We start from the raw sequence: 25,313 nt of genomic DNA on the forward strand, positions 1-25,313 counted from the left end.
AAAGGGAGTTTTTAGTATTAATTTTCTTGTTCTTTTTGCAGTGAAATTCATATGTTGAGTAAAAGGATAGGACAGGTGTTTACTTCATCATTCAATTAATTAACATGTACAATAGGCTAATAAAGGGGCACAATTAGTACCCATAGAGTTTCACAATCTGTTGGAAGCCATTCTCGTTGTCCTCTCTCACTTTTTTTTACTTCTCCTAATAATCAAGTTTCAATCATATAAATGATCACATATATACATAATATCCCCAGTATTTTATCATGTCCAATGCATCCGATTGATTCAATACGTCTAAAACAAAATCTGTTTGGATTCTCTTTTTCCAGTCCATAATGTAACTAAAGAAAGATACTTGTGGGGGGAATGTCCTCCAAAAAGATCAAATGCTGAAACATATACAGATACTGTAAACGTATTATATTTGGCTGTGTATTCTTTTTAGCGCTTTTGGCGGAAAGAAAAATCCACTAATTCAAGTACAACGCTAAATGTCTTAGATGTATTCATAAATAACAACATTTAGAAATGCGCTAAATCAAACTACATTAATTTGTTCAAAAATTAATTTCCACCAAATATCGTACACGCTAAATATAATACATTTACAGATAATACTTAACAGGATCTCATTTAATTTATTAATCTCTTCAGCAAAGTGGAATAGAGAATGATACATGTAAACTAAATGAATCCTTTCTTATTTATACCGATAATGACAACTTTTGAGGAATAGGACCATATCGACTGATTTTTCTACAATAAATGCATGCAATAACGTTAATGGTGTGCATACGTTCATCTACTGCCAGGGTTAACAAGTACTCCATTCGAACGCTCGCTTCTTTATCACCCCTATTCACGGAAACATCTTTGTTATGGTGAGGGTTTTTTTATTTAAAAAATAATATAATAAAAGTTTGGACTTTCAGTAATTGGTTTTTTTAGGCTTAAATCAAGGCTGTATTTACAAACGTTACCTAAAAAAATTAGCTGCATTGAAATTTACACAGCTTCCCTATCACATATGATAGAAATGCGTCATCAGTTGACATTCGGCCGCATTTCTATCATATGTATATTTCAACAGTGAAGGGAAGTTGTGTAAATTTCAGAAGCTAATTAGGTAACGTCGAGAACGCCACGCCTTATGAAAGTCCAAACTAAGCGTGTAATTCTTCTATCAATACCTATTTAAAAAATTAATATAATAATTATACTTTATGTAAGATAAATCATTTCTCTGTAATTGGTTTTTTTTATGTTTTAAGCGAGGAAGCCTGGCACTTAAATCAAGGCTGTATTTACAAACGTCAGAAGACACATAAAAAAGTGGGTCATTGTTCCATAGGATGCTGCATTAAAATTTTACAAAGGCTTCACCAGATATAAAACAATCAACGAGGACACACCAATCTCTGTGTTTATATAGGTCAGATTCTGTAGGCGGGGGATGAATTATCAGTATATTAAAATACACCCATACTCGTCATGCAAGTTAAGATCAGAATGACTTTCATTATTGTAATTCATACAGATTTTGGAACTTAATACCTTGAAGGATCCTGTAGCTGAATTATCTTCCAATTACTAGATGGCCAAGATGTGTATGTGAAACATTGAGACCACTGAATGGCAGCTGCAAAACAAAAGAAATGATTTTTCTAATTTCTGTAGTTTACATATTTTAATGGAAGTTTCTCAAAAGCAAATCACCTAACTAAGAAAACTTTATCTCCAATCCTTAAAAGGTTAAGCCGTTCTAAAAAAAGTTTTATCAGAAAAAAAAGATCAATGATCACAAACAACACTTTTACAACATATGTATTTAGATACCAAAAGTTTATTTTATCTCTTGACCTTAAACTTATAGTTTGACTTGCATTTTTGAAAATTTACATGTATTTTGTTCCGTAAAAACGGAGGGGGCATTTTAGCGTTTCACAAACTATATACATTATTGCTTTTCCAAAGAGGGGGGGTGTCAGCGTATAAATTTCTTGCGTGATAAATCGCATAAACCATCATTTTGTAAATTTTAAATACCTACATATTAAATTTTAAACTTATAATACTATAATTTTTACCATCCATATTGGTCTCAGTACTAGTATTGAATCAGAGAAATTTAACATCCGTTAATAATATTCTGTGTTTACAGTCAATAGATTATGTGTTGCTTCCAGTTGTTTCAAACGACTATAACCCGCTACTGGTCAATCTTCTGATGTGAATGGATCTTCAGGTTTCAATAGTTTATTTTTTGGAATATATTATAGATTTTCCTGAAGGAATTCTTTTGAAATCTTATAATGATATTTTATTTCCGAAAAGAATCTTTCTCGGTAGAGGAAAAACAAGAAGAACAAAGCGCTCATCGTGGACATCTACTGTATACCAGATACCCGCTTTTACATTCATCCATAGCCGGTGTTTATGTATATAACAGACATACCAGAGGACAAACACGACCATCAATATGAATATTAGAATAATTTACCTGTAGAAAAGATCAGCAGAGGATGTGATATGATTATTGGTTAATTGTTCAGTGAATATTTAGGGTTCTCTGATCAAAGCTGCTCCAAATTATTCTTACACTCACATTATAAGGAGTCTTTTGATTATGTTTGAAGATGATGGCGTCTCCAAAGTGACCTGAATGTTTACAGAAAATGCAGTACATCACATTTGTTCAAAACATATTCATAAAACGTGTTCATAAAATGAAACATATGGGGATATCGAACAGTATTCAAAATCTTTAAAACAGTACAAAATAGGAGCAGAGCAAACACGGACTCCAAAACCTCAGAGGTGGGATCAGGTCTCATGGAAGAGTGAACATCCCCTGCCGACCTGTCACACCTGCCGCGTGTTCTTTGTTTTGATCGGGATATAACAGAAAAATCAATCGTCCGTTCATTTTATAAATAATGGATTAACAATAGTATGAAAAACGTCAGTAGCATTCGACTGAATGATAAATTATATTTGCTGACAAGGTCATTGTATTGGCCATAGAACTTATGAAATGAAGACTTTAAACGAGACAGCTGAAATTCTTGTTTCATCAACTTGTTTGTCAAGAATATACCTCGTTTTAGAAATTGTTCATACGTAGAGCATGCTCTTGCGTATCGAATCAACTGAGGTATATAAACTCCTTATGCAGGATATGTAAGTATATTGCTTCATAAGCAAGGGAAGTTGACGATTGAAGAGATAAAGTCATCACGTTTATCATAGACCTTGGTTGTTACAATACAATTGTCTTTTTCAAGTAAAATATCCAAGTATGAAACAGATGTGTCAGACTCTTTGGTATCTTTTATCTCAAGCTCACCAGGATATATCGACATAAAAATGGAAATTACCATTGTTAATTGACAATACTAGTACTTCGTCGATATATCTAAATGTCGAGTTGAAGGCCACAGTAAGTGTTTTCTTCTTTTCACGATTTTGCACAAATTCTGCTTCATATGATTTTAAAAAATAAGTCTGCTAATAATGGGCACAATTGGAACCCATGGGAATTCCAATAGATTGTTGGAAGACCTGGTCGCCAAAAACAACATAGATATTGTCAATCAGAAACTTTTGTATTTTCTGATATCATCTTCAGAGTACTTGTGTATACAATCAGAATTTTTTAACAAAATGATTTTGCAAATGTCCAATGTCGTTTTATTTTTAGGTCAAGTCAATTTACGTGTGTCATGTGTTAACATTTGAACATTTTTTTTTTTAAAGTAGCAAATTTGTCAATGATATGAAAAAAGTCCCCACCTCCTCCTGAGGGGTGGGGCCAAAACCATTAAAATTATTGCAATCTTTAAAAATCTTCTTCTTTACTCCTGGACATTTAGCAGGCAAATGGTGTGTATAAAGTTACCAAGATTGTGAAATTTTGGTAAAATCTATATAAATTATATAGTGAAATGCATTATTTCTTTAAAAATCTTCTTCTCTGCTCCTTGGTATTAAGTAAACTAACTAAGTACATAGTTATGATGAGCAAGAGTGCCTCTTCCAGAATTGTGAATTTTATGGTCCCACAGGGGTTCTGACTCACACCACCTGCTTGAATATAGTTGTAATGCAAGAGTACTCTTCCCAAATTGTGAAGTTTCACAGAGGTTCTTCAATATATGTGAAAATAATATCTTTAGTGCTGGGTTTTATGTAAAGAAAGTATAGGTATATATTTATAATGAAGAAAGGTGCATCTAGCAAAATGGTTATTTTTTATGCCCCTGTCGGTCGGGGGGGGGGGGGGTTACATAAATTAATGCTTTGAAATCTGCTCTTCAATCAACCATTTTATGATAAAATTTGCAAAATGTTATTTGTAAGGATTTAATGAAGCATTTTCTCTTTGTTCTGATCTACCTCTGGGTATTAATATAGATAGCATGCTAAGTTTATAAATTCATTCAAAATTGTGAATTGTGAATTTCATGGCCTCTGGTTTAAATTAAAAATATTCAAAACTGACATATGATTTTAAAGAAGCTGTCAGTGATATCGAAAAGGGAACTTTATTTAAGTTGGAATGGTGTGTATAAAGTTGATTTTGGTAAAATCTTGTGATTTAAATTCCAAAAAGTTCTTGAATTAAAAGACAATTCTTTTTGAATATATAATGAAGTTTCTCCTTCACTACATATAATATCTTAGTGAGGAGGCAATGTTGAACATTTACTGGAACCCGCTATGTATCTTTGTTTGTAAGGATTTTTATGAAGTTTCGGAATCTAATATAGATATGGTTGTTAAAATTCATTTTGATTCTTTGGGATATTAAGAATATTCAAAACTGACATATGATTTTGAAGATTTCGTCCTTAGAAAGGGAACTATAATTGGATTACCACTTGTAGAATTAAATTCAAAAATTCTTCTAAAATACAATTTATATAATGAGCATCACAAACGAACACAATGTTGTGTAGAAGTTTCAAATTCTTGGAGAAAGAAAATTACTTGTTTAAATAAGGAGATCTTATACATAAGAGTTTAAAATGTGTTGAAAGATTTATTAGATCCCAACATTGTAAAATTGATTTATGATCTATTGATTTTGCATTCTTAATATTAAAAAACACGGAAAAAATATTTTCCTTCCAAATAAAGAAATATCGAATTTTAATTCAAGGAATCGGCCAAGAAATGCGTTTCTTCTGTATATTCGATTATTTTCTAAATTGATTAATACTCTTTTAGTACAGAACTTGATTATTTCCGAGAAGTAATTTATTAACCATGATTGTCCAACTAGCAGAGCCCTAATTTCGCCTCCCCTTACCCATTATTTGACTGAATTCCTATTAGAGAAAAACACCGGATCTTAAGCCCGATTTATGCTGAATCTAACGAGCTGTATGATCCGAACAAGGCAGGGAATATTTGTCATCTTTAATCAAACTACTTAAAGTGTCCAAAGCAAAACAAGTTATTATTACATTCCTTGCCAAACGACTTCAATGAAAAAAAATAATGAGATTTTGGAATGGGATTTTCACACTTTGTCCATTTCCTTGTATGCAGACAATGATTTTTTACGGCATGGAAATTATAACAATGATCAGTATTCGGTTATTGTACATAAACGTACTCAGTTCCGACACAAAAGGCATTGATTTTTGACTTAAACTAAATGTTTTACTGTATTGTTATATGATGTCGGTGTTCGACTGACAAGTCATCCTAAATAAAACCGTAATACTGATCCGACGTGATGGCCATACCCATAGAATGACCAACTCAGCCCCACCCTGGGGCCTCAAATCTTGACTAGGGGACACGAGTTTAACATTTTTTTTTTCAGGAAGGCTAGTTTCCCATTAAAATCATAGCGTGTTGATATCATAGAATAAAGAGGAAGAATGTCAAAGTACATATATGTATGTCTGTAAGATGATTAAGAGAAAAAAATCAACGGTGATAAAATCAATAAATTGCTCTAAACTGCACGTTCTATATGCATTACATTATTGGGATTTGAATTCAATACCTCACTGTAAACTAGTTCTCTTGGTATTGGCGTCACTTTACAGATTAAAACTTAATTCATCGTAAACCAAAGATATTGAAGATCTTTCAAAACCTTGTTTAACTCGCACTCATTTAACTCGGGTCTTCAAACTATTGAAGCTCTAGTCTTCTGCGGTAAACCGCTGTTATCTTGTATGTCGCTTATTCTGTTTTAGCTCCGATCCCCTCTACCCGAGCTATTGTCTGTATTCCTCATTTTACTACATTCTTCTTTGCTAATTGTATACTGTCTCTTGAATCTATTTCCTTCATTCTTATGCTATCTTTTATATTTAATTGTTACTTCCTTAACTATTTTCTGTTTACCATTCTATGACTGATATTCTTTTAAATCCTAATCCAATCTTCTTGTTTAGTCCTGTTTTCTTTTATTGTCTTATTTCTTATCCCATTTCGTTGCCCCTCCTCCATTCTTTGTTCTCATTTGCCTTTTTTTGGTTCTTATCACAATGATGCATTGTGTTTTTTTTAACTATAAATGCATGCCTGCAGAGGAATTGATCTTTTTTCGCAGTGACAATGTATGCAGAAAAATAAGTGGCGATGCTGCATGCTCCTCCAATAGTCTTCTGTAGACCCGTCCTATTCCAAAGTCTTCTGTAGCTCCATTCTATTCCATTTTAAGAAAAAGCGAAACAACCTTGACTAAACCATGTTAGGCCTATGGTGCATGTAACCTTTTTTAAAAATAAAAAATCAATGGTGTGGTGTGCATTATCTAAGATGGGCATTATTTGGTAGAGTATTTCACTATGGTAAATTATCATGGATTAAATTTGACTAGACATAAAACAAGAGGCCCAGGGGCCACATCGCTCACCTAAGCAAATCGTCTAGGAAAAAACACAAATCAGATCAGAACTGAAAAGTTTATTAAAGGGGTGGGGGCTTGAATTTAATACTACTTTAGAATGCCTTCATATTAATACAGCATATGACAGCATAGGGTGGCCCCACTCTACCCCCGGGGGTCATGATTTGAACAAACTTGAATCTACACTATCTGAGGATGCTTTCACATGACGTTCATCTTTCCTGGACCAGTGGTTCTTGAGAAGAAGATTTTTGCAGATTTTCCCTCTATACTCCTTTGTAAAACTTTGATCGGCCATTGTGGCCCCACCCTACCCATGGGGGTCATGATTTCAACAAACTTGAATCTACACTATCTGAGGATGCTTCCACATGAGTTTCATCTTTCCTGGCCCAGTGGTTCTTGAGAAGAAGATTTTTAAAGATTTTTCCTATATGCTCCTATGTAAAATTTTGATCGGCCATTGTGGCCCCACCCTACCCCCAGTGGTCATGATTTGAACAAACTTGAGTCTACATTACCTGAGGATGCTTCCACATGAGTTTCATCTTTCTTGGCCCAGTGGTTCTTGAGAAAAAATTTCAAAATGCCATTAATTTTTCACTAATTCATAATTATCTCCCCTTAGAAGAGAGTGTAGCCCTTCATTTGAACAAATTTGAATCCCCTTTACCTAAGGATACTTTGTGGCAAGTTTGGCTGAAATTGGCCCAGTGGTTCTTGAGAAGAAGTCGAAAATGTGAAAAGTTAATGACGACAACGACGACGACAACGACGACGACAGACAACGGACAAATTTTGATCAGAAAAGCTCACTTGAGCCTTCGGCTCAGGTGAGCTAAAAAGAAAATGCAAAGATTAAAATATACCAGTAAATGACAAAATGAAATGAAATACCTGGTATATAGATGAATTACAGTATCAATCTCGATAGCCCATTGTAACAATACAAATAAGGAGCAGAGCTTTCAAAAAATCCAAGAGGTGGGATCAGGTGTGATCGACGTGTGAGCATCCCCTGTCGACCGTTCACATCCGGCAAGCACATTTTGTCATGATCTGGCAGAAGGAAAATCCTAGACAATACAATTTGTAAATATTTACCAGTTACCTAACAATTTAATTTTTTTTAAGTCAGTCAACATTCGGCTTATAATAGATTGTGTTTGCTGACAAGTTCATTGTATCGACCACTTAATTCAAAGGATTGACTTTAAAAGGGACTGCTGATATTCCTGTTTCATCAACTTGTTTGTCAATCGTTTGCCTCTTATTAGAAACTGTTGGTACGTATAGCATGCTCTTGCGTATTGCATCAACCGGGAGATACAACTTTTTTCATCTGCTCCTGAATAGGGTTATTGCTACACATACGTATAAGGGAAGATGACAATAGAAAAGTTAAAGTCGTCATGTTCATAACAAAGTTTTGTTTATAGATTACCATGAGTATTTTTCTCGTAAATTTACAAATATCAGGCACGTAGCAACAGGGGGGCCAATTTCCCCAACAGTACCTTTACTATAGAAAATGTCCATTGAAAAGATGGTTGGCCCCTCCACTTTTTACAACAGTATATACATAGCAAGGAAATATAGGAAACAAGTGGAAGTGAAAGGAAGTTTACCTCTGAGGTATCTTTTAATTCAAGCTCAAAGGGACATATATATCAAGTCGACACATTTTGAAATGAAACTTGAATTAAGTCATCGATATATCTAAATGTTGAGTTGAAGGCCACGGCGTGTTTTTACTCTTCTCATGTACAATGCTTCAAATGAAAACAAAAATAGGTCTTCTATAGGGGCTTTTTTACTGTCCCTGGGTATTTATAAGATAAATTACTAGTAAGTGCGACGTTTTGATGTTTCTGATTTTGGTAAAAAATTTACGATTTCAAATTATCTAAAATAATTTTTGGATTTTTTTTTTTTTTGCTGAAGTATCTGTGTGAAATAGGGAGATAACAAACAGTGCTCAAGCTTAAAAAGTCCGTTTAAACAAAACAAATTAGGAGCACAGCAAACACAGACCTCTAAAACATATAAGAGGTGGGGTCAGGTGCAATTGAGGAGTGAGCATCCCCTGCCGACCGTTGACGCCCGCCGTGTTCTCCTTGTCTCGAACGGGAACAACGGAATAATCCGTAAATAATACAGTGTGTACTAATGATAGTTTGTATTTGTTGATAAAATCCTTGCTTTCAAAATGATGACTTGCATATCTATTTACACCACTCGTATACATATATATTTTTGTACAGTACTAAGTTTCTCCTTCGCTTTTGTAAGTGAAGAGTAAAGAAAGAGGTTTGGAAGAGGATTTACTGGAACTCGTTATGTATTTTAGTTTGTGCAGCGTTTAGGAATCCATTATACATATGGTAATAGATTATTAAAGAAACGTTTCCATTTCCCATTGGAAATTCAGATTTTAGTTCAAGCAAAAAGTGAAACAGAAATAAAATCTAGATTTTTTTTTTTTTTTAAAGAACCTGTGACATCCAGCATAGATATACACGTGGTTTAATATTTTTTTTCTTTTAAAGGGGGAAGTTGTCAACGCATTACGGGTATTTATTTTAAAAAAAACTTTAAACAGCCTTTTTGAGGTCATTGACTGAATATAGGCATTATGTATTCTTTTAGTGTTTTGTTATACACTTGGGAAATAACTGTTTAAATGGAGTTCTAACAGTGAACTGTTGCACCATTTTCACACTTGATTATTCCTCCTAGAATCTTTATTATATTCATCATCATCCTCCCAAAACGACTGTTCTTATTTTCTGTTTATAGTCTGTTTATTACGCGTCAAACGAATTCTTGCTCAAATATGGATAAGTGCAAATAGTTCATTGACAGCAAATACTTTATCATTAGTCACCTATTTTAAAGGGTATTAATTAACTTATCTACGTGTTCCGGAACCGTAACTGCAGATGCTGTTCGGCATAACCGAATATTGATGATCGATTCTCATGCCAAATTTACACTTTATTTTTTATCCTGCTTCCCGGGAAAAGTTAAATTGCATCACGGATGACGATAAGTCGCCTTTATCTTCTTGGTCATCACTGCTTTTTTGTTCCCTCTGTTTGCTGTCTGTCTTTTTGCTTGAAACATTTAAAAACATGTACATCATCGATGTTACCATTGTCTTTCTACATTATATGTTATCGCAAATGCTGTTCTTTATCCTAAATTTTTATCTTATAGTTGTACTCTTAGTAACTCAACCTGTAATATAGTATTCGTGTCTCAAACTCTTTTTGCATCTCAAAACATCGCAACCATCACGGTAACTCAGTTAGAGATATGAGGCGCCATTTTTGGTGTTTACTGCCATTAAGTGATATCACCTATTCATAAGATATCATCAATTCGAATAAGTGAGATATCACCTATTCATACGTTATCATCAATTCGAATAAGTGATATCACCTATTCATACGATATCATCAATTCGAATAAGTGATATCACCTATTCACAAGATATCATCAATCGAATAAGTGATATCACCTATTCATAAGATATCATCAATCGAATAAGTGACATCACCTATTCATACAATATCATCAATTCGAATAAGTGATATCACCTATTCATACGATATCATCAATTCGAATAAGTGATATCACCTATTCATACGATATCATCAATTCGAATAAGTGATATCACCTATTCATAAGATATCATCAATCGAATAAGTGATATCACCTATTCATAAGATATCATCAATTCGAATAAGTAACATCACCTATTCATACGATATCATCAATTCGAATAAGTGATATCACCTATTCATACGATATCATCAATTCGAATAAGTGATATCACCTATTCATACGATATCATCAATTCGAATTAGTAATATTACCTATTCATAAGATATCATCAATTCGAATTAGTGATATCACCTATTCACTTTCAATAGATGATGACACTTATGCAAATACATGTCGGTGAAATCACCTATTATTATTTGAATTATTTATGAAAATTAAATTGATCTCAAGACTTCAGTCTCGTTTAATTTTATTTTCGATTTTCGAGGTACATGAGCGTTCTTAGAGACAAGGCATTATAGCTTCGCATTTGGTTCATCCTTTGTAAGCATTAATAAACTTATGCATGGTGCAAGTAAAATTCAAATAATTTATAGAATTTTACAGGGATTGCTAACAGAGTTTTTATTTTAGACAGAGAAACACGACGGTGTGACCGGTTGGCAGGAGATGATCCTCCATGGCACCTGATCGCTGATGTTTTGGAGGTCCATGTTTGCTCTGCTCCTGATTTGTATTTTTTGAAAAGATTTTTGAGCTTGGATATTGTTCCTTAACTCCACAGACATTATTTCATTTTGTTTAAAATTACTACTTTTTACTTATCTGTTATAATTTCTTAGAAAATTTAGTTTGTTAACCCTCAAACATGTATCTTTCTGATATTAGTTTAAAATCATCAGCATATAATTTTTTTCTTCCAGAAATATTTACAGAGCTTTGCTTTTGTCCAAAAAAATTAAAAGGGTTTATTAAAAAAGGAAAATCTTTAAAATATTTTGGCTAGGTGTCATTGTTATTAATACATAGATGACTTATAAATAGATATTATAGCGCCTTCATCAACAACTGTATCGAATATTTTGCAAAAGTATATATCACACATTTAATCATTTTATCCTTCTCTTGACAAATAGGAGGGTATATAGTGATCGGGATGTCTGTCTGTCTGTCCATCCGTCTCTTACGCTTTAGGGTACCCATCTCTTATCCCAACTCCTCTTATGCCACTATGAAATTAAATGAGACAAGGTGCCATTGTGCGGATCTTATTTTACTTTTCGATCCGACACATATTTTGGCTTTTACATTGCCAAACATGGACACTGCCATTTTTCTACAATATTGAAAGGTACCAATGTCTTATCCGCAACTCCCCCTAAACCATAAATAAGATTTAATGATACTTTAACAGTTTCTGTATAATATCATGCCATTGTGCACCTCCTATTTTACTTTTGGATCTGACACTTATTTCGGGTATCCCCGAAAAAAACAGGCCCCAGGATCATGAAACAGACTTAGACTTAGGACAAATTTACAATCGCATATAAAATATTTATTTTAATTTTGGAAATGATCTCAAAATTTGCAAAAAACAACATTTTTTATGAATCAATATTAAAACATATGTGAATTTTGATCTGTTTACCTTCCATAAAATTTAAGAACAACATGAAACTTTTGACTTAAGCTTATAATGATTCATGATCCCGGGGCCAGGTGCCTAGGGAGAGTAAGCATCCCATACTGACCATATTGACCAGTCACGCCCGTCGTGAGCCCTTTATTGGTCAAGTAGGCGGAACATTCCGTAGTCAATTTCAGTATGAAAACGAGGGCATAACAATATTGGTATGTAAAAGCCAGCCAAAACACGCCCCAATGATAGGTTATATTTTGCTAACAAGGTCATTATAATGACCCTAGAGATATCCAAAATGTGATATAATTTAAAAGGAATTCTTGATAAATTATAACAGAGAGACATAACTGTATTAGCAAAAATTTTAATATGCAATAAGAAATCCTATTCTCTTTTCATTCAAGATACTGGTACTATTGTACTTAAGATTTAATTATTGATAATCTATACCACGAAATACCCAAGAACAAGAACTCAAAAGACTCTGGTACCAAGTTTTCTTCGTCTTTTTGTCCTTGAGAATAACGCGTCAACGATAGTAAAGCTGTGACAAAGATTTCATGTTTCTGTGTTAATGTCTAATCACCACACGTATTGGGATAATACCCATGCAGTTTTATAACATTCAATCACAGGTCCACAAGTCGGCAAATATGCCGTGCCGGAAGTCCCCGGAAGTCCAGATATTTCGGGAAAGCCTGAGAGTGAAATCAAATGTAAATCAAGGTTAATTTGTTTCGCTAATTGACACTAATCGAGCTAATTAGTTGCAACACAAGACTATTTGGTAAATTAAGACTTCTTGTGGTAGAATTTACCAAGCTTTATTGTAATATTTGTTGCATAAAAGAGTCTAAGTACCTTTCTGCACGCAATGTGTGCGTCACAAGTATCCTACTTTTTTACAACGTGAGATTAAAAAAAGAATAAAATTAAAGAATACATTTTATTCCCATTCATGTTTTTTTTCTTCTAAGAATTCTCTTTGTGAATGGAGGGGGAAAAGACATATTAGCTGCACTTTCAAAACAAAAAATTCAAATATCTAGCCTGGTACTCCAGTATTTGAAATTTAGTGATTGTAAAACTGATATTTTTTATTGCTCATGCTCTTTCCTCAATCCACATTCAAGATTAAGAAGAGCCTTTATGCCTAAAAGTCCATCAGAACTTTGAGTTTGAATCTTATTTAAATATACAAAGGTTAAATACATCGATAGTGTTTTGTTTAAAACTATCCGCCTGTGTACATTTTAGATAAAAAGAAAACACACAAAACAGTTGCCATTGAAGGATTGATCACAAACTTCTTTTGTTCTTTCAGAGGAAGTGGTCACTCTGAGCAGACCTCAAACACTAAATTTGACTATGGATAACATTTATAGATACGTGATCAATATACATAAATGCTATCAGCGCTGAGTCAGGTCGATGGGGGAAGTTCATTCCTCCTTGTCACCTGATCTACCTCTGGTGTATCCAGGGGTCCATGTTTTTGTCCTGTTTAAAGTGAAAAATAAGGAGATAACTATCAGTATTCGAGCTCAAGCGTCCATTTAACAATCCAAAATTTGAGCAGAGCAAACATGGACCTCTAAAACATCAAAGGTGGGATCAGGTGCCATCAAGGAGTAATCATCTCATGCCGACCAGTAGCACCCGCTGTGTGCTCCTTATCATGATCGGGAAATAACAAAAAAAATCAATTTAAAATTCAATTCATATAATTATGATTATGACAAAGTGCATCTCTTGCTCTGAAACCCGAAATAAGTGTCAGATCACAAAGTAAAATAGGAGGTACGCAATGCATGGCATTATGGAACAAAACAAAGAATCCATGAAAGTACCATTAAGTTCTATTCTGTGGTAAAGGAGGAGTTGCGGATAAGAGATGGGTACCCTTCAATATTAAAGAAAGACTGGCAGGTCAATATTTCGCTACGGTAAACCCGAAATATGTGTCGGATCAAAATATAAAATAGAAGGTGCACAATGACACTCTATGTAACACAAAATCTATGAAAGTCTTTAGTTAATAAATTTCATTCCGTGGTATAGGAGGAGTTGCAGATAAGAGATTGATACCCCAAAGCATAACAGACGAACGGACGTACAGATAGACGGAAGGAAGGTCGGGTGGACACCCTGATCACTATACATGTATACCCTCCCACTTATCAAGCGGGGGAAATAATCGCTTAACAGTTAGCATGAAAAACGTCAGTCAGCATTGGACTTAATGATAATTTGGAAATTTTGGTCCTAGATATTGCCCCTAACAGAAAATATATCCCCCCACCACCACCACCACCAAATCCCACCCCAACTAAAATTGCTTTCTACGGGCCTGTGAATAATGTACTGATTTTATTTGTGTCTTGTAGATTCTCCCACTAAGGACGCCATATTTTAGATAGTATAGTAAATTTAAAAGAGACAAAGAAGTCGTGACGAGCCCCTGTGATGTCACCTGCAAAGTGGACTGTTCCGCAGTCCGCCTCACAGAATTATGAATTATAAATGATAAAACCCAAACTGCAGAAAACATTAACCCGGTGAAAACCAAATTAATGTCAAATGAATATATCAATCAAGCTGACTTCCTTGTAAATTATGTATACTGTTTGTTTAATTTGGTGCATTTCATTTATGACGGGTTATTCATTTAATGCAAATCATTCAAAATCTTTTCGACCATAAGCATATACATAGAATACCAAATTGAAACTAATGAGTCCTTTGATCCCTGAATTAACATTAGATACGCTGGTGTGATTTCATCCTTATCTCAATTATAAATCACAATCTAGATAGTGACAAAAAAGTATGATTAGAAAAATCAAAGGATATTAACATGTATTTTTTATCACCCTGTTTTATGACAAAGAATATAGCTATTAATTGGAAAATAATTTTACTTTCATATGAATATATGATTAAAATTAGATATGTGTTGTATTAATATGATAGGACTATTATTTATTCTTACACTACAGTCATCTCAACAAATGAAAAAAAAAGTGGGGTTGACTTTTTTGACGCACACTGTATAGAAAATTATTAATGATGCAAAATGTTCAGTGCAAAACAAAGAATATTTTTGAGTCATTGTGTATTTTCTTATACAATATTTATACCTCCATTTCGTTCATTTTCCAATAATAGAATTGTCTTGGAAATTTTAAAACAGACATAAAAGGCCTAATTATCTTAAAGACAATCACACGAAAAATCCTCGTTTACGATAATAAAATACGCATAGGGTTACTGTTAGTTTTATCACAGATCTGATTTAAATTTTAAAACACAACAATGAACAAAAAGGAATGTTTCTAAGTTATCAGTACATTTCAAAAACATTAGGTAGTCTTTCTGGCCATTTATTCACGTTCACTTTTAAAAATGCACCATTGATATAATGAAATATGTGGCGATATCAAACAGTATTCAAGCTCAAAAGTCCATAAGACAATACAAAATAGGAGCGGAGCAAACATGGACTTCTAAAACATCACAGGTGAAACCAGATGCCATGGAGGAGAGAGCATCCTCTGCCGACCGATCACACCCATCGTATGCACCTTCTCGTGATCGAGAAATAACTAAAATAATCTGTCGATGTCTGTTTTTTATAATTTAATTTTATGATTGGTGAACAATTGTTGTAGTGAATTCTTTCCTTCCAGTATTTCTAAAAGCAGCCTTAATATAAATCCTTTACGTATACGTATTGTTCATACGTAGAGCATCTCTTTCGTATCGACTCAACTGAGATATATAAACGCCATATGTAGAGGATTGAAAAGTTAAATTCATGACGTTTTAAAATCATAGTGCTTGGTTGTTAGATTACCATTAACGTTTTTTTTCTAGAAAGATATCCAAATATGAAACAGATGTGTCAGGTACTGATTATATTCATTTCAAGCTCAATATACATGGGAGGTAATGAATTATTAAATATGAAGATTGGGTGAAATATCTTTGTATTTCTTATGCACTAATATTTTGAGTGACATTTCGTGTCAGAACCTTTTATGAATTTATAAATTATTACAGGTACAATTAAATTGATGCAGCAGCAAAACATGAAATGTTAAGCACCAGTGTTCAAAGAAGGAAAGAGAGACAACTCTGAATTGCTTTTAAGAGCCTGGAGTTGGCCTCGATATCGCTTCATTTCCTTCATTTTGACATGAAAAATAACTGTTTGCATGTGTATTGAAAAACTAAAGAAAAAAGAAATTTAAGAAATCAATGAAGCAAATGATAAATTCTTTTTCTTCCGGTAATAAGTTAACTGACCTCTAATACAAAACTGAAGATAACTCCAATATTGATGGTTGATTTTAAAATATACATTAACCATGGCACTGAGAGTGACATCAGATCCTGGGTTAGAATTTTTAGTTAAGTGTCAGTCTGATCCTGAGACAAGGTGAGACAAAAAGCTAAGTGACACGTTTTTACCTTTACAGAGAGATTCTTCCAACCTGCATATCAGGACTAGGTAGAACAAACTTAAACACTATGTACAAATCTAAAATTCGGACACATATCAACAAGATATTTAGTTGACAGGTAGAGATTTATTGCATGCCATTCACATAATCACCGTTATTTAATGAGACAGGTTTAGATAAATTATAATATTTACTGTGACGTCATACGACGTAGGTTCAACGTTTAGAGCATGTGTAGATGTTATTATGACATCATTATGAATTATGACGAACACGCACTGTGACGTCAAGATCAATGGCTCGCATACACTTCGGTAAGTTACAAGTATAATACAAGAGATTTTTCATTTTTTTTTTTCATAAATATTAATATTCAATTGACAGAAGTAGGTTTATCATTCTAATAGAGGTTAGATCCAGTGCTGTCAATATTCGTGCCGTTATCCAACAAAAAAAAAATGAATAAATAAATAAACCCCAGTATTTTTTTAATGAAAGTTTTCTTGAATGCTCGCGAAAGCTTTACAAATACAGAACATGATGGACTGGTGGCTTAATTATGTATACAGTGGTATTATCTGGGATCTGGCGCTATTTCTAAGGGTTTTGTTGTCAAACGACTATGATATAATATATTTTTGAATATCCATTCCTTCAGATGCATTAACGATGTAAGGTAAGTTTGTTCTCCTAAACTTAATCTAGACAAGAAGAAGGAAAGCAGTTCTTTAGGATTTCTTTTTTTCTCTCTCTCTCTCTTAGAATTTTAATTCATAGTATACAAAAAAATTCTAAAAACATCACTTCTATTTATATACAGTTGTATTCTTCTCTTTACGAATTACAAATTCATTAACATCTTATTTTTGTTTTATTGTCAGCTTAGAATTTCATCTAATTGAACAAATTAAAAGGAGAAAGTTTTTACAATAAAAAAAATAAAAGTAAATAAATTATGTTTAAGTTCGTTAAGTAAGCTTATAAAGTTTTTTGTAGCGATGAGACAAGATAATATTTTCAAAAGAAATTTCATTTTAATGTTCGCCTACTTAGGACAGTATTCTAACGGTCTCTAACAGTCAAATAAAGGGTTCACAACAGACAACTAAAACGTTTGTTCAGCTGAACATTTAAATTCTATTGTGTTCTTCACAGTTCGTAAAGTCGTCATGCAATTCAGCCACAATTTATTATAGTCTATGAGATTTCTGAAAGACTTCGTTTTGGGGTAGTAGACTCTGATAAACTAACTTCTGTAAATAGTGTATCTGCATGGTGAAAAACACAAATCACCGGAACTGTTTTGGAGATAGAATCAATTGATTTATCATGTGATATATTTATGATGACGTCCATCTTTTGTGATGTCGTTTGTCAGGAAGATTCGTATCAGATTTGTTTACCCTGATGTATATGTGCTTGTTACATAAGGCTGAACGCGTTGGAGGTCTGGTAGATAAACAAGTGTTAGATTAATGACAATGACCCCCAGGGATTCCCTTCCCTCACAGACCTCGCCAAGATCTGGTCTAACAACTCACAGATCTACATTATTATCTTCCAGTGCTACCACCAATAGGGATGGTCTAACCAGCAGAGAACAAACGGGACTAACTGTGAAGTCTCCGAGTCGAACAAACCACAAGTTGTAAGTTTTGAAAATTATTTACCCAGCATTTCTTTGTTCCGACAGTCAGACAAACATATTTGTATTTATTATTGTTGAACCTTTTCGAAATCAAAGTTTCAACTTGAAAAATCATTTACTTGAATTGATAAATTTGATATACTGAAAAAAATTACTGTTTCAGTCAATGTTCTGGTTGCACGGGTATACAAAGAGAAGTCATGGACAGAAACACAAAAATGCATAAAAGAGAACAGATGTCGTCACGACGCACCAAGAAACTCCTCAGTGTAGCCAAAATTCAGCTGGAACGACAGCTTAAAACTCTGAACAAACACTATTTGAGGGAGAGCAGAGAAATAGAGAGAGAAACCACGTTCATTGAAGATAAAGTTAAAAGGATGGAAGATAACCAAGTTTCAAGATTGCCACCGGAAACGCCGCACAGAAAATCTCCAGAACTTCCGGTTTTGCCTAGACCCCGATTCCTTGGCTGTTCAACCCCCTCCAAGAGTGATTTATCGCTGGGAGGGCGTGGCGAGTGTCTATACTGTAACGACAGCAGGTGTCATTACTTCCCGTGTTATCTTCCAGTAACTTATCACGCAATTGGAATCAATGAAAGAGAGAAGAGCTTCTCGGTGTTAAGAAATTATGATACATTGTTGAGTCGGTGCTCAAAAGTGCGTCCACCTAGCAGAAAATCTATGTTTGACGAACAAAATGAGCTTCCAAAGTTATCGTTACCACACGCCAGAATTTCTATACATGATAGAGAACGGGGTTTACAACAGCTGGTGAAAGAAATGAAAGACAGGAACCGGAAGTTGAAGCCACGTGACTGGGCTACGAATTATGGAGAACCACTTCCTCGAAGAATAGTGCTAAAACCAGTCACTCACGTATCAGAGTCTTTGCTGGAAATCAACTGAGTCAATATTACATAGAATAGTATCATTTGTTTAATTTAGATAAGAAGTACTCTTTAGTATATACTTGAATATCAATCTCTTCACATTTTGTCCACTTCATTAGAGTCCACGATCTTAAAAATAAAATTTGTACAATCTATAGAGTGATAAATGATTACGTTGTTAGTCTATAGAATTCGTGTTTGTTATAAGAGATATCACCATCATATCATAGAAAGTTAGGTACAATATGAGAAAGTCTGTGATAGTAAACAAGTCACTGGTAAACATAGCAGATAGAGCTTCTGAATTAAGAACAGAGAAATACTACATCAGGTCCCAGACAGGTGCCCCTTTAGTGTGGGTAAAATAAAATAAGGTAGGTTTTTAGTTTAGTTTTTCTTTTCTTTGTATAGAGCAATATATCTTTTATTCTTTTTTACATTGAATGATAAAAAAATCTAGTCTAGCAGTTTTATTTTGAGAAAAATTGACAATTCATGTAAAAATGCATATGAAATAGAATAAACCATAACAATTCTTACATACATGTACTTGCTACAATGTTTCTTATTTGATGACAATTTCTTTTTGGAATGTGTTTGAATGGTACACTGCTATAACTAGAATCCAACAACCGGTGCTACTGGGTTATGTGCAAGTTCTATAAGAACAGGAAATGACGTCACGTTCAAAGTAAGGCTACCTTGAATCCCTGGCTGATATGCAAGCGGTTCGTTAGCATACGGTGTATTATTTCCGGTAAATCTTATTGCTTGAACTGGGTGTGAGCCACGTGGAAACACGTAGAAAAGAGGCGTGATTCCGCCACCTTGCAGTGTTTCCGGTTTCCACAGAACCATGTATTTCGCTCCTCTGACTTTAACCTCTTCATCAGATGATTCCTGATGGTGAATTTTGTCTCCATAGAGATAGATGTAACTCTCTTCGCTTTCATTCAGCGCGTACTGGAAATAAAGATCGCCAAGAAAGTCTAGTAAAGCCTTAAAGGCATGAAAAACCGGTCGTTTGGTGAATCCAGTCGTAGGAGAACTTGTTAGGCCGCTTCGGCAATAGAGATGTTCACATTTAGTATTGGCATAGAAAAACCACGTGACCCTGTCCACCACCGACCTGGACAAGATTAATAGTCCTCTTACTCCGTACACAGCTTGTTCTGCCTCGGTAACACATTCTGTAAATGAACAGCTTTCTCCCGCTGTTGGTGCGTCCCATCCCCACTCGGTCACCCACAACGGGTGACTGGGGAGGTTAGTATCCCGCCATCTTACTATATTCCTAAGGCTGTTAAAAGAAGACTCGGGGTGCTCAGGGTGAACGCCCACCCTCGCTCCAGTAAAACTGGAGACATAGCTGTACGTATGAAAGTTAATAGCACTCAGGTTCTTCGCTATCTGTGGATTTATACGAGTTCCTATGTAGTTATTCGCTGCTCTCTTTTCGTGGGCCTGAAATGCTCCAGGGAGTACTTTTATTTGATCATCTACACTTCGAATTCCTGCCGACATACTCTGAAGCAGGTTCTTATAGAATACAGCATCGTAAGACCAAGGTTCATTGCCTACCTCCACTGCGTCAATTATACCGTTACCAACCACGGGACCAAAGTGCTTGGCGAACTGCTTCCCATAGTTATAAGCAGATATCTGCGGGTTATCCCACCTAGCTTGCTGGAAATTGCTGAATTGGACAGACACGTCGATCTTAAGACTGGCATTTCGCCATGCTTTGTACTCTGTGTCCCAGTTCAGCCACGACTTAGCGTTGGTCCCACCACCAGCCGCCATTTTGGAGTATTCGGGATCATTATCCGGGTCTAATACATCCCAGTCCATGTTGTGATAGTTTCTGGCATGAGAGGCCACCTTGTTGTACAGATCGGGCCCCTCTCCAGATTTAAGCGATGAGCTGTATTTATTGTTCCCCCAGCCCCAGATTCCGTTGACCCCAAGCAGTGACCTCAGGGTGTTTTGCTGTGGTTTAGATGGTGATCGGATTCCCCAAACAGAATTTTCATCCCAAGCGTCAACCTCCCACAGGTACACCTTATTGTATGGTTTTTGTATAAGAGTATACTCAAAAACAATATAACGACCTCTGGCTACAGACGGTAATCTCGTGACTACTGCGTTGATGGCGTTAGGGTCTAAATCTACCGACAGCCAGGAATTCCCGAATTCAGAAATCTTTAATTTTAATGATGAAGCAGTGCCTGGTCCCGCCCAGTGCCGCGATCGAATTGTCTGTATCATACGTGTTTCTCCAAGGTCAAGGGTCAATTTGGCAACACAGCCCTTAGTTCCAAGAGCGGCGACCTCTCGGATTTGAAACTTCTGCCCAGAAACAAATTCTACTCGAGCAACAGTATATGTTATGTTGCTGAATGAAATTTGTTTATAGTTATCACTGGACGTCAAAGTTCTGATACTATGGCGGATGTTGTTATTGTCGATAAGGGACAGTTCTGTTGTTCCATGACTGTAGATTCCCCACACGGTTAAAAAAGTGATCGGCTGAGGGTTTGGTAGGCTAATAACGAGTTTGGCGTCCGGCAAACTTTGTGATGGATTAATGGTTGCCACAGTGTAGGATGCATCGCCATCAGTTGCTTTGTGAACATCCGGACTGTCAGACACGGTGCAGTGATAATTGTTCTGACACAGACCATGCAGAACGTTTTGTTCCGGGTCACTGACAAAGCCACTGGGGAGACAGCTTCCGGACGCCCACTGGGTATTGTCGTTATCGTCGATGACGGAAAGCGGGTCCGATGTTCCGGTGGAGGACGAAGCTGTGACCTTGACCCTGGGATATTTAGTCCATGACGTCACTAGTCCGGCGTCAGGGTCCCACGGAAATGACTCTTTGACCATCATCAGCATCAGACACAGATAGAGTGGATTCTCAGATCGTTTAATCATATCTGCAGCAGAAAAAAATCTTTATTGATAGCGATATTCTAGCATATCATTCTTAATCGAGTATTTTGCTACATGTGTATACTCTGTGCATGCATTTTTTCCTCATGGTGTATTATTATAATTTAAGGTTTACATACAGTCAAGTTAGGTCTTTGAAAGCATGCTATATGTTACTATCAAAGAAACTTGTTCTGTTAATCTTCAAAGCCCATGTGTATTACTGAGCAATGACTGAGGAGGAGGTTAGGTTAAAAACTTCAGATCCCATGTTCCCTGTTTTATACAGAGTTTGAGTTAGAAGATTATTGTTAATTTGCTACGAATTTAGCCCAAATTGAGAAACCTTAATTGGTTAATATGACTTGACACTGTCGCATTTCGAGATGTAAAATTTACCGGATTTAATAATAATTCTTTAGATATTACATTACACGATGTGTTTACACATTTAAATATTTACTACTAGTTGTCTACATTTCTGTCGAGATACTAGCATTTATACTAGAGGTCTACATTCACAATGTTTTTTTTTTTTCTTTTAATGGTATCTGAGACATAAACTTATAACAACATGTTGCATCATTGGAAAGCTTTACACCTGTCTGATTTTACAAAAATACGAGCAGTTATAAGCTTTTAAGATGAAAGATGTTTACCTTTGAACCCTCTGTTTATCTCTCTGACAGATAAGCCTACAATATCTAGGATAATACATAAGTATATGATTGGAATTGGCTTATATATACAACTGATACATGTCAAAGTCCTCTGGAAAATTGATTATTTTGCCATTTTATTTAAATTGTCAAAACAAATTTTCCGAGATTTGTCATCTTGGACCAGGATGTAGAGATCTAGGAGTGCGCACAGCTCGGCCTTACCCTGCAGAAACGGCTTAACTGAGGCATGGACCGTTGAGGGTTATCTATAGTGATCAAAAACATTTCAAATGAATCATTCAAATTTTAAGTTTTAACATACACAGAAAAGAGTTCGTTGAATTGTGTTGATGACGACAGTACTCAGTATTTTTCAACATGGGAAAGGTGTGTCATGAACTTTTCATGCATGGTGACGCGTATAAAAAAATACCTGTACTGTCCTTTTTGACATATTTTCTTTAATCAAATAAACTCTGCAATATATGTATTACTACTTCTAACTAGTTTAAAGAAAGAAACAAGAGGCACTGTGAGCAATGAGCTCACTAAATGATTCCCTCCGCCTCCCATATGAATATAATGGCAGTGTCCATGTTTTGCTGTGGGAAACCCAAAATATGTGTCGGGTCAAAAAGTAAAATAGGAGGTCAAAATGGCAATATGTAATAAAGATTTAGTGAAAGTTTTATCAAATTTCATTCAGTGGTATGTGAGGAGTTGCGGATAAGAGATGAGTACCCCAAAGCGTAACAGACGGACTGACATACCGATTTCTATATGAGTATATAATACCCTCCTTCTTTACAAGCGGGGGTATAAAATTCAACCATGTTTATCATTTGTTGTTTATCTCACTGTCTTTAGGCGGGTCCAAGTTTTCGGGTTTTACAAAAACATATATGTACAATCATCTTTAGTTCACTCGCACGATTACATTAAGTTAAATTTTGCCGTCTTTCAGTTAATTGTGCTAAGTTGATTGAGTGGTTTATGGAACATTTATTTTGTTTATTATATTTATATTATATTTTATAATATATTTATTTATTATATGCAGGAAGGTACATGTATATGTAGCATCGTTCTGGAAAGGAGGCAACCAGAGAAAACAAAAAATCTTATCTGGAATGTTTGTCACCCCCACCCCACCCCCCAAAAAAGGAAAAGGGAAAGTTGTTAAAATTCGAAAATCCTGTTTCTTGGAGGATTGGGGGATGGGGGTTGGGTCAGGTTCCAACTCCTTTTAGAACCAAATTTTATTCATACATTACCCAGTATTAGTGTACTGCATAAAAAAGGATCGAGGATCAACCACCTTTTCAAGAAACATTACCAAAATAGTGAAAAGTAATATTTTAGGTTGAAAGGAGAGGGGGGTCAGGCGTGGGGAAGCAGCCATCCTCATATTATATGGTCTGATTTTATACCAATTGTCTGTTATATGGATAGCGTTTGCAAACATATAAAACTTTTTATTCATACATTTCTGAATGCCAGTGTGTCAAAGTTTTTTTTCCCTAGCTGTAAAGTATACTTATAGAGAGAAAATTATTAATAAGCGTCAAATGTAAGTCTTTACATAAGATTTAAGAGCACTATTGTCCTCCTAAATATTCTATCATTGTGCATAGCAAAAAGAACATTTGTTCCTATTAAAGGACCAATGATAAAAAAAAATCTGTCAATTGACAACATTAGGAGACTTGGTTTTCCTTTAGGGCGCTCAATGGACCTTTTAAAAAATAACAAAGCACGTTTTCGATAGTAAACTTTTTCTTTGTTGTACATTGTGTAATAGGAACAATAAACGTTGCAGTTAAATGCACAAGAAAGTTCTGTAGATACATGCCACTGTAAAAGACAGGGCTATCTGGGGTGTGATCGTCAATTAAGTCACGTTTGGACTTTTATTAACTTGCTATCTTGTCGTCTTCATGGAAGATTATCGTACGTAATGTGATGGAAAGTAAGTTATTTTCTTTTCACATTTATATGTCCCATGATATGAATTTTTTCTTGAATTTTTTTTTCAAATAAAATAGATGTGTATGTTTTATTTCTTTCCTTTTCCTTTTTCTTCATTTCTTTTTTTTTTTTTTTTTTTTTCCTTTTACTGGTGAAGGAGGTTCATCATTAAAGTTTTTTTTTTTTTTCAAATGTTTGAGGTTCATACCAAAAACACTAACCCTGCTAACCATTCTTCTAAATACTCGTGACATAAAGTCTGTATTACTTGAAAGTTTATTACTGATTCCTAAAATCTGTAATTTTAACCTGATTTCCGGAATAATCGATTTCACGGCGTTAGGTTGACTATTAGAATTTCCCATGATGCAGTGTCAGTTTACACAGGATTCAAGATGGAGGATGAGGGAGATTTGGATGAGATTCCAGAAATTAAATATCATAGAAAACTAGACAGATCGCCTGAAAAGGCTAAAAAATTAATGAACGATTATGACAAGAAATTGATCAGCGAGTTTCGCAGAGCAAAGGAAAATACTCGGTTGAAATTAGTGGATTTACAAGATGAACTCGATGACAGGTGCGTGGAACATCTTTGATGACGTGCATGTTCTGTCCTGAATAGGCTTAATATCGTAACACTGT

General features: G+C 34.9%; 3 protein-coding genes across 6 annotated transcripts in view; 2 read left to right on the forward strand and 1 right to left on the reverse strand.

Moving 5' to 3' along the window:
* Nucleotides 1-713: 713 nt before the first annotated feature.
* LOC134248857 (uncharacterized) lies at nt 714-19,259 on the forward strand. Of its 3 annotated transcripts, none has more exons than XM_062731240.1 (3): nt 714-887; nt 18,126-18,209; nt 18,373-19,259. In XM_062731240.1, the coding sequence occupies exons 1-3, from the start codon at nt 772-774 to the stop codon at nt 19,118-19,120; spliced, it is 948 nt and encodes a 315-aa protein (XP_062587224.1). In that variant the 5' UTR covers nt 714-771; the 3' UTR covers nt 19,121-19,259. The 3 variants fall into 3 exon arrangements, with proteins under 3 accessions (XP_062587224.1, XP_062587226.1, XP_062587225.1); XM_062731242.1 differs by lacking the exon at nt 714-887 and adding an exon at nt 16,823-16,875; XM_062731241.1 differs by lacking the exon at nt 714-887 and having other exon boundaries at nt 17,924-18,209.
* Nucleotides 19,260-19,578: 319 nt separating this feature from the next.
* LOC134248856 (uncharacterized) lies at nt 19,579-22,802 on the reverse strand. Its single transcript, XM_062731239.1, has 2 exons — nt 22,698-22,802; nt 19,579-22,043 (listed from the first exon to the last, which is right to left on the reverse strand). Exon 2 carries the CDS (start codon nt 22,039-22,041, stop codon nt 19,723-19,725), a length of 2,319 nt encoding a protein of 772 aa, XP_062587223.1. The 5' UTR covers nt 22,042-22,043; nt 22,698-22,802; the 3' UTR covers nt 19,579-19,722.
* Nucleotides 22,803-24,517: 1,715 nt separating this feature from the next.
* Nucleotides 24,518-25,313, forward strand: part of LOC134248861 (mirror-image polydactyly gene 1 protein-like) — a 46,617-nt gene continuing 45,821 nt past the window's right edge. The window contains exon 1 of one of the 2 annotated variants that reach the window (XM_062731245.1): nt 24,518-24,669. Coding sequence is in view for 1 of the 2 variants with exons in the window: in XM_062731243.1 (XP_062587227.1) it covers nt 25,064-25,248 (185 nt within the window). In the remaining variant the exon portion in view is untranslated. Of the gene's footprint in view, nt 24,670-25,047; nt 25,249-25,313 lie in introns of those variants that run through there. The other variant, XM_062731243.1, reaches the window with a different exon arrangement.

This window comes from Saccostrea cucullata, unplaced genomic scaffold (assembly GCF_032062105.1).
Source record: "Saccostrea cucullata isolate Sc308-1 unplaced genomic scaffold, CSIRO_AGI_Scuc_v1 ctg62, whole genome shotgun sequence".
NCBI lineage: Eukaryota > Metazoa > Mollusca > Bivalvia > Ostreida > Ostreidae > Saccostrea > Saccostrea cuccullata.

Bases quoted from the DNA above. Each gene is read 5' to 3' on its own strand.
- LOC134248856 (XM_062731239.1), bottom strand. From the start codon at position 22,041: ATGATTAAACGATCTGAGAATCCACTCTATCTGTGTCTGATGCTGATG.
- LOC134248857 (XM_062731240.1), top strand. From the start codon at position 772: ATGCATGCAATAACGTTAATGGTGTGCATACGTTCATCTACTGCCAGG. The intron at 888-18,125 runs GTGAGGGTTTTT...ATTATCTTCCAG, and splicing joins ACGGAAACATCTTTGTTATG to TGCTACCACCAATAGGGATG. The intron at 18,210-18,372 runs GTAAGTTTTGAA...TTACTGTTTCAG, and splicing joins AGTCGAACAAACCACAAGTT to TCAATGTTCTGGTTGCACGG.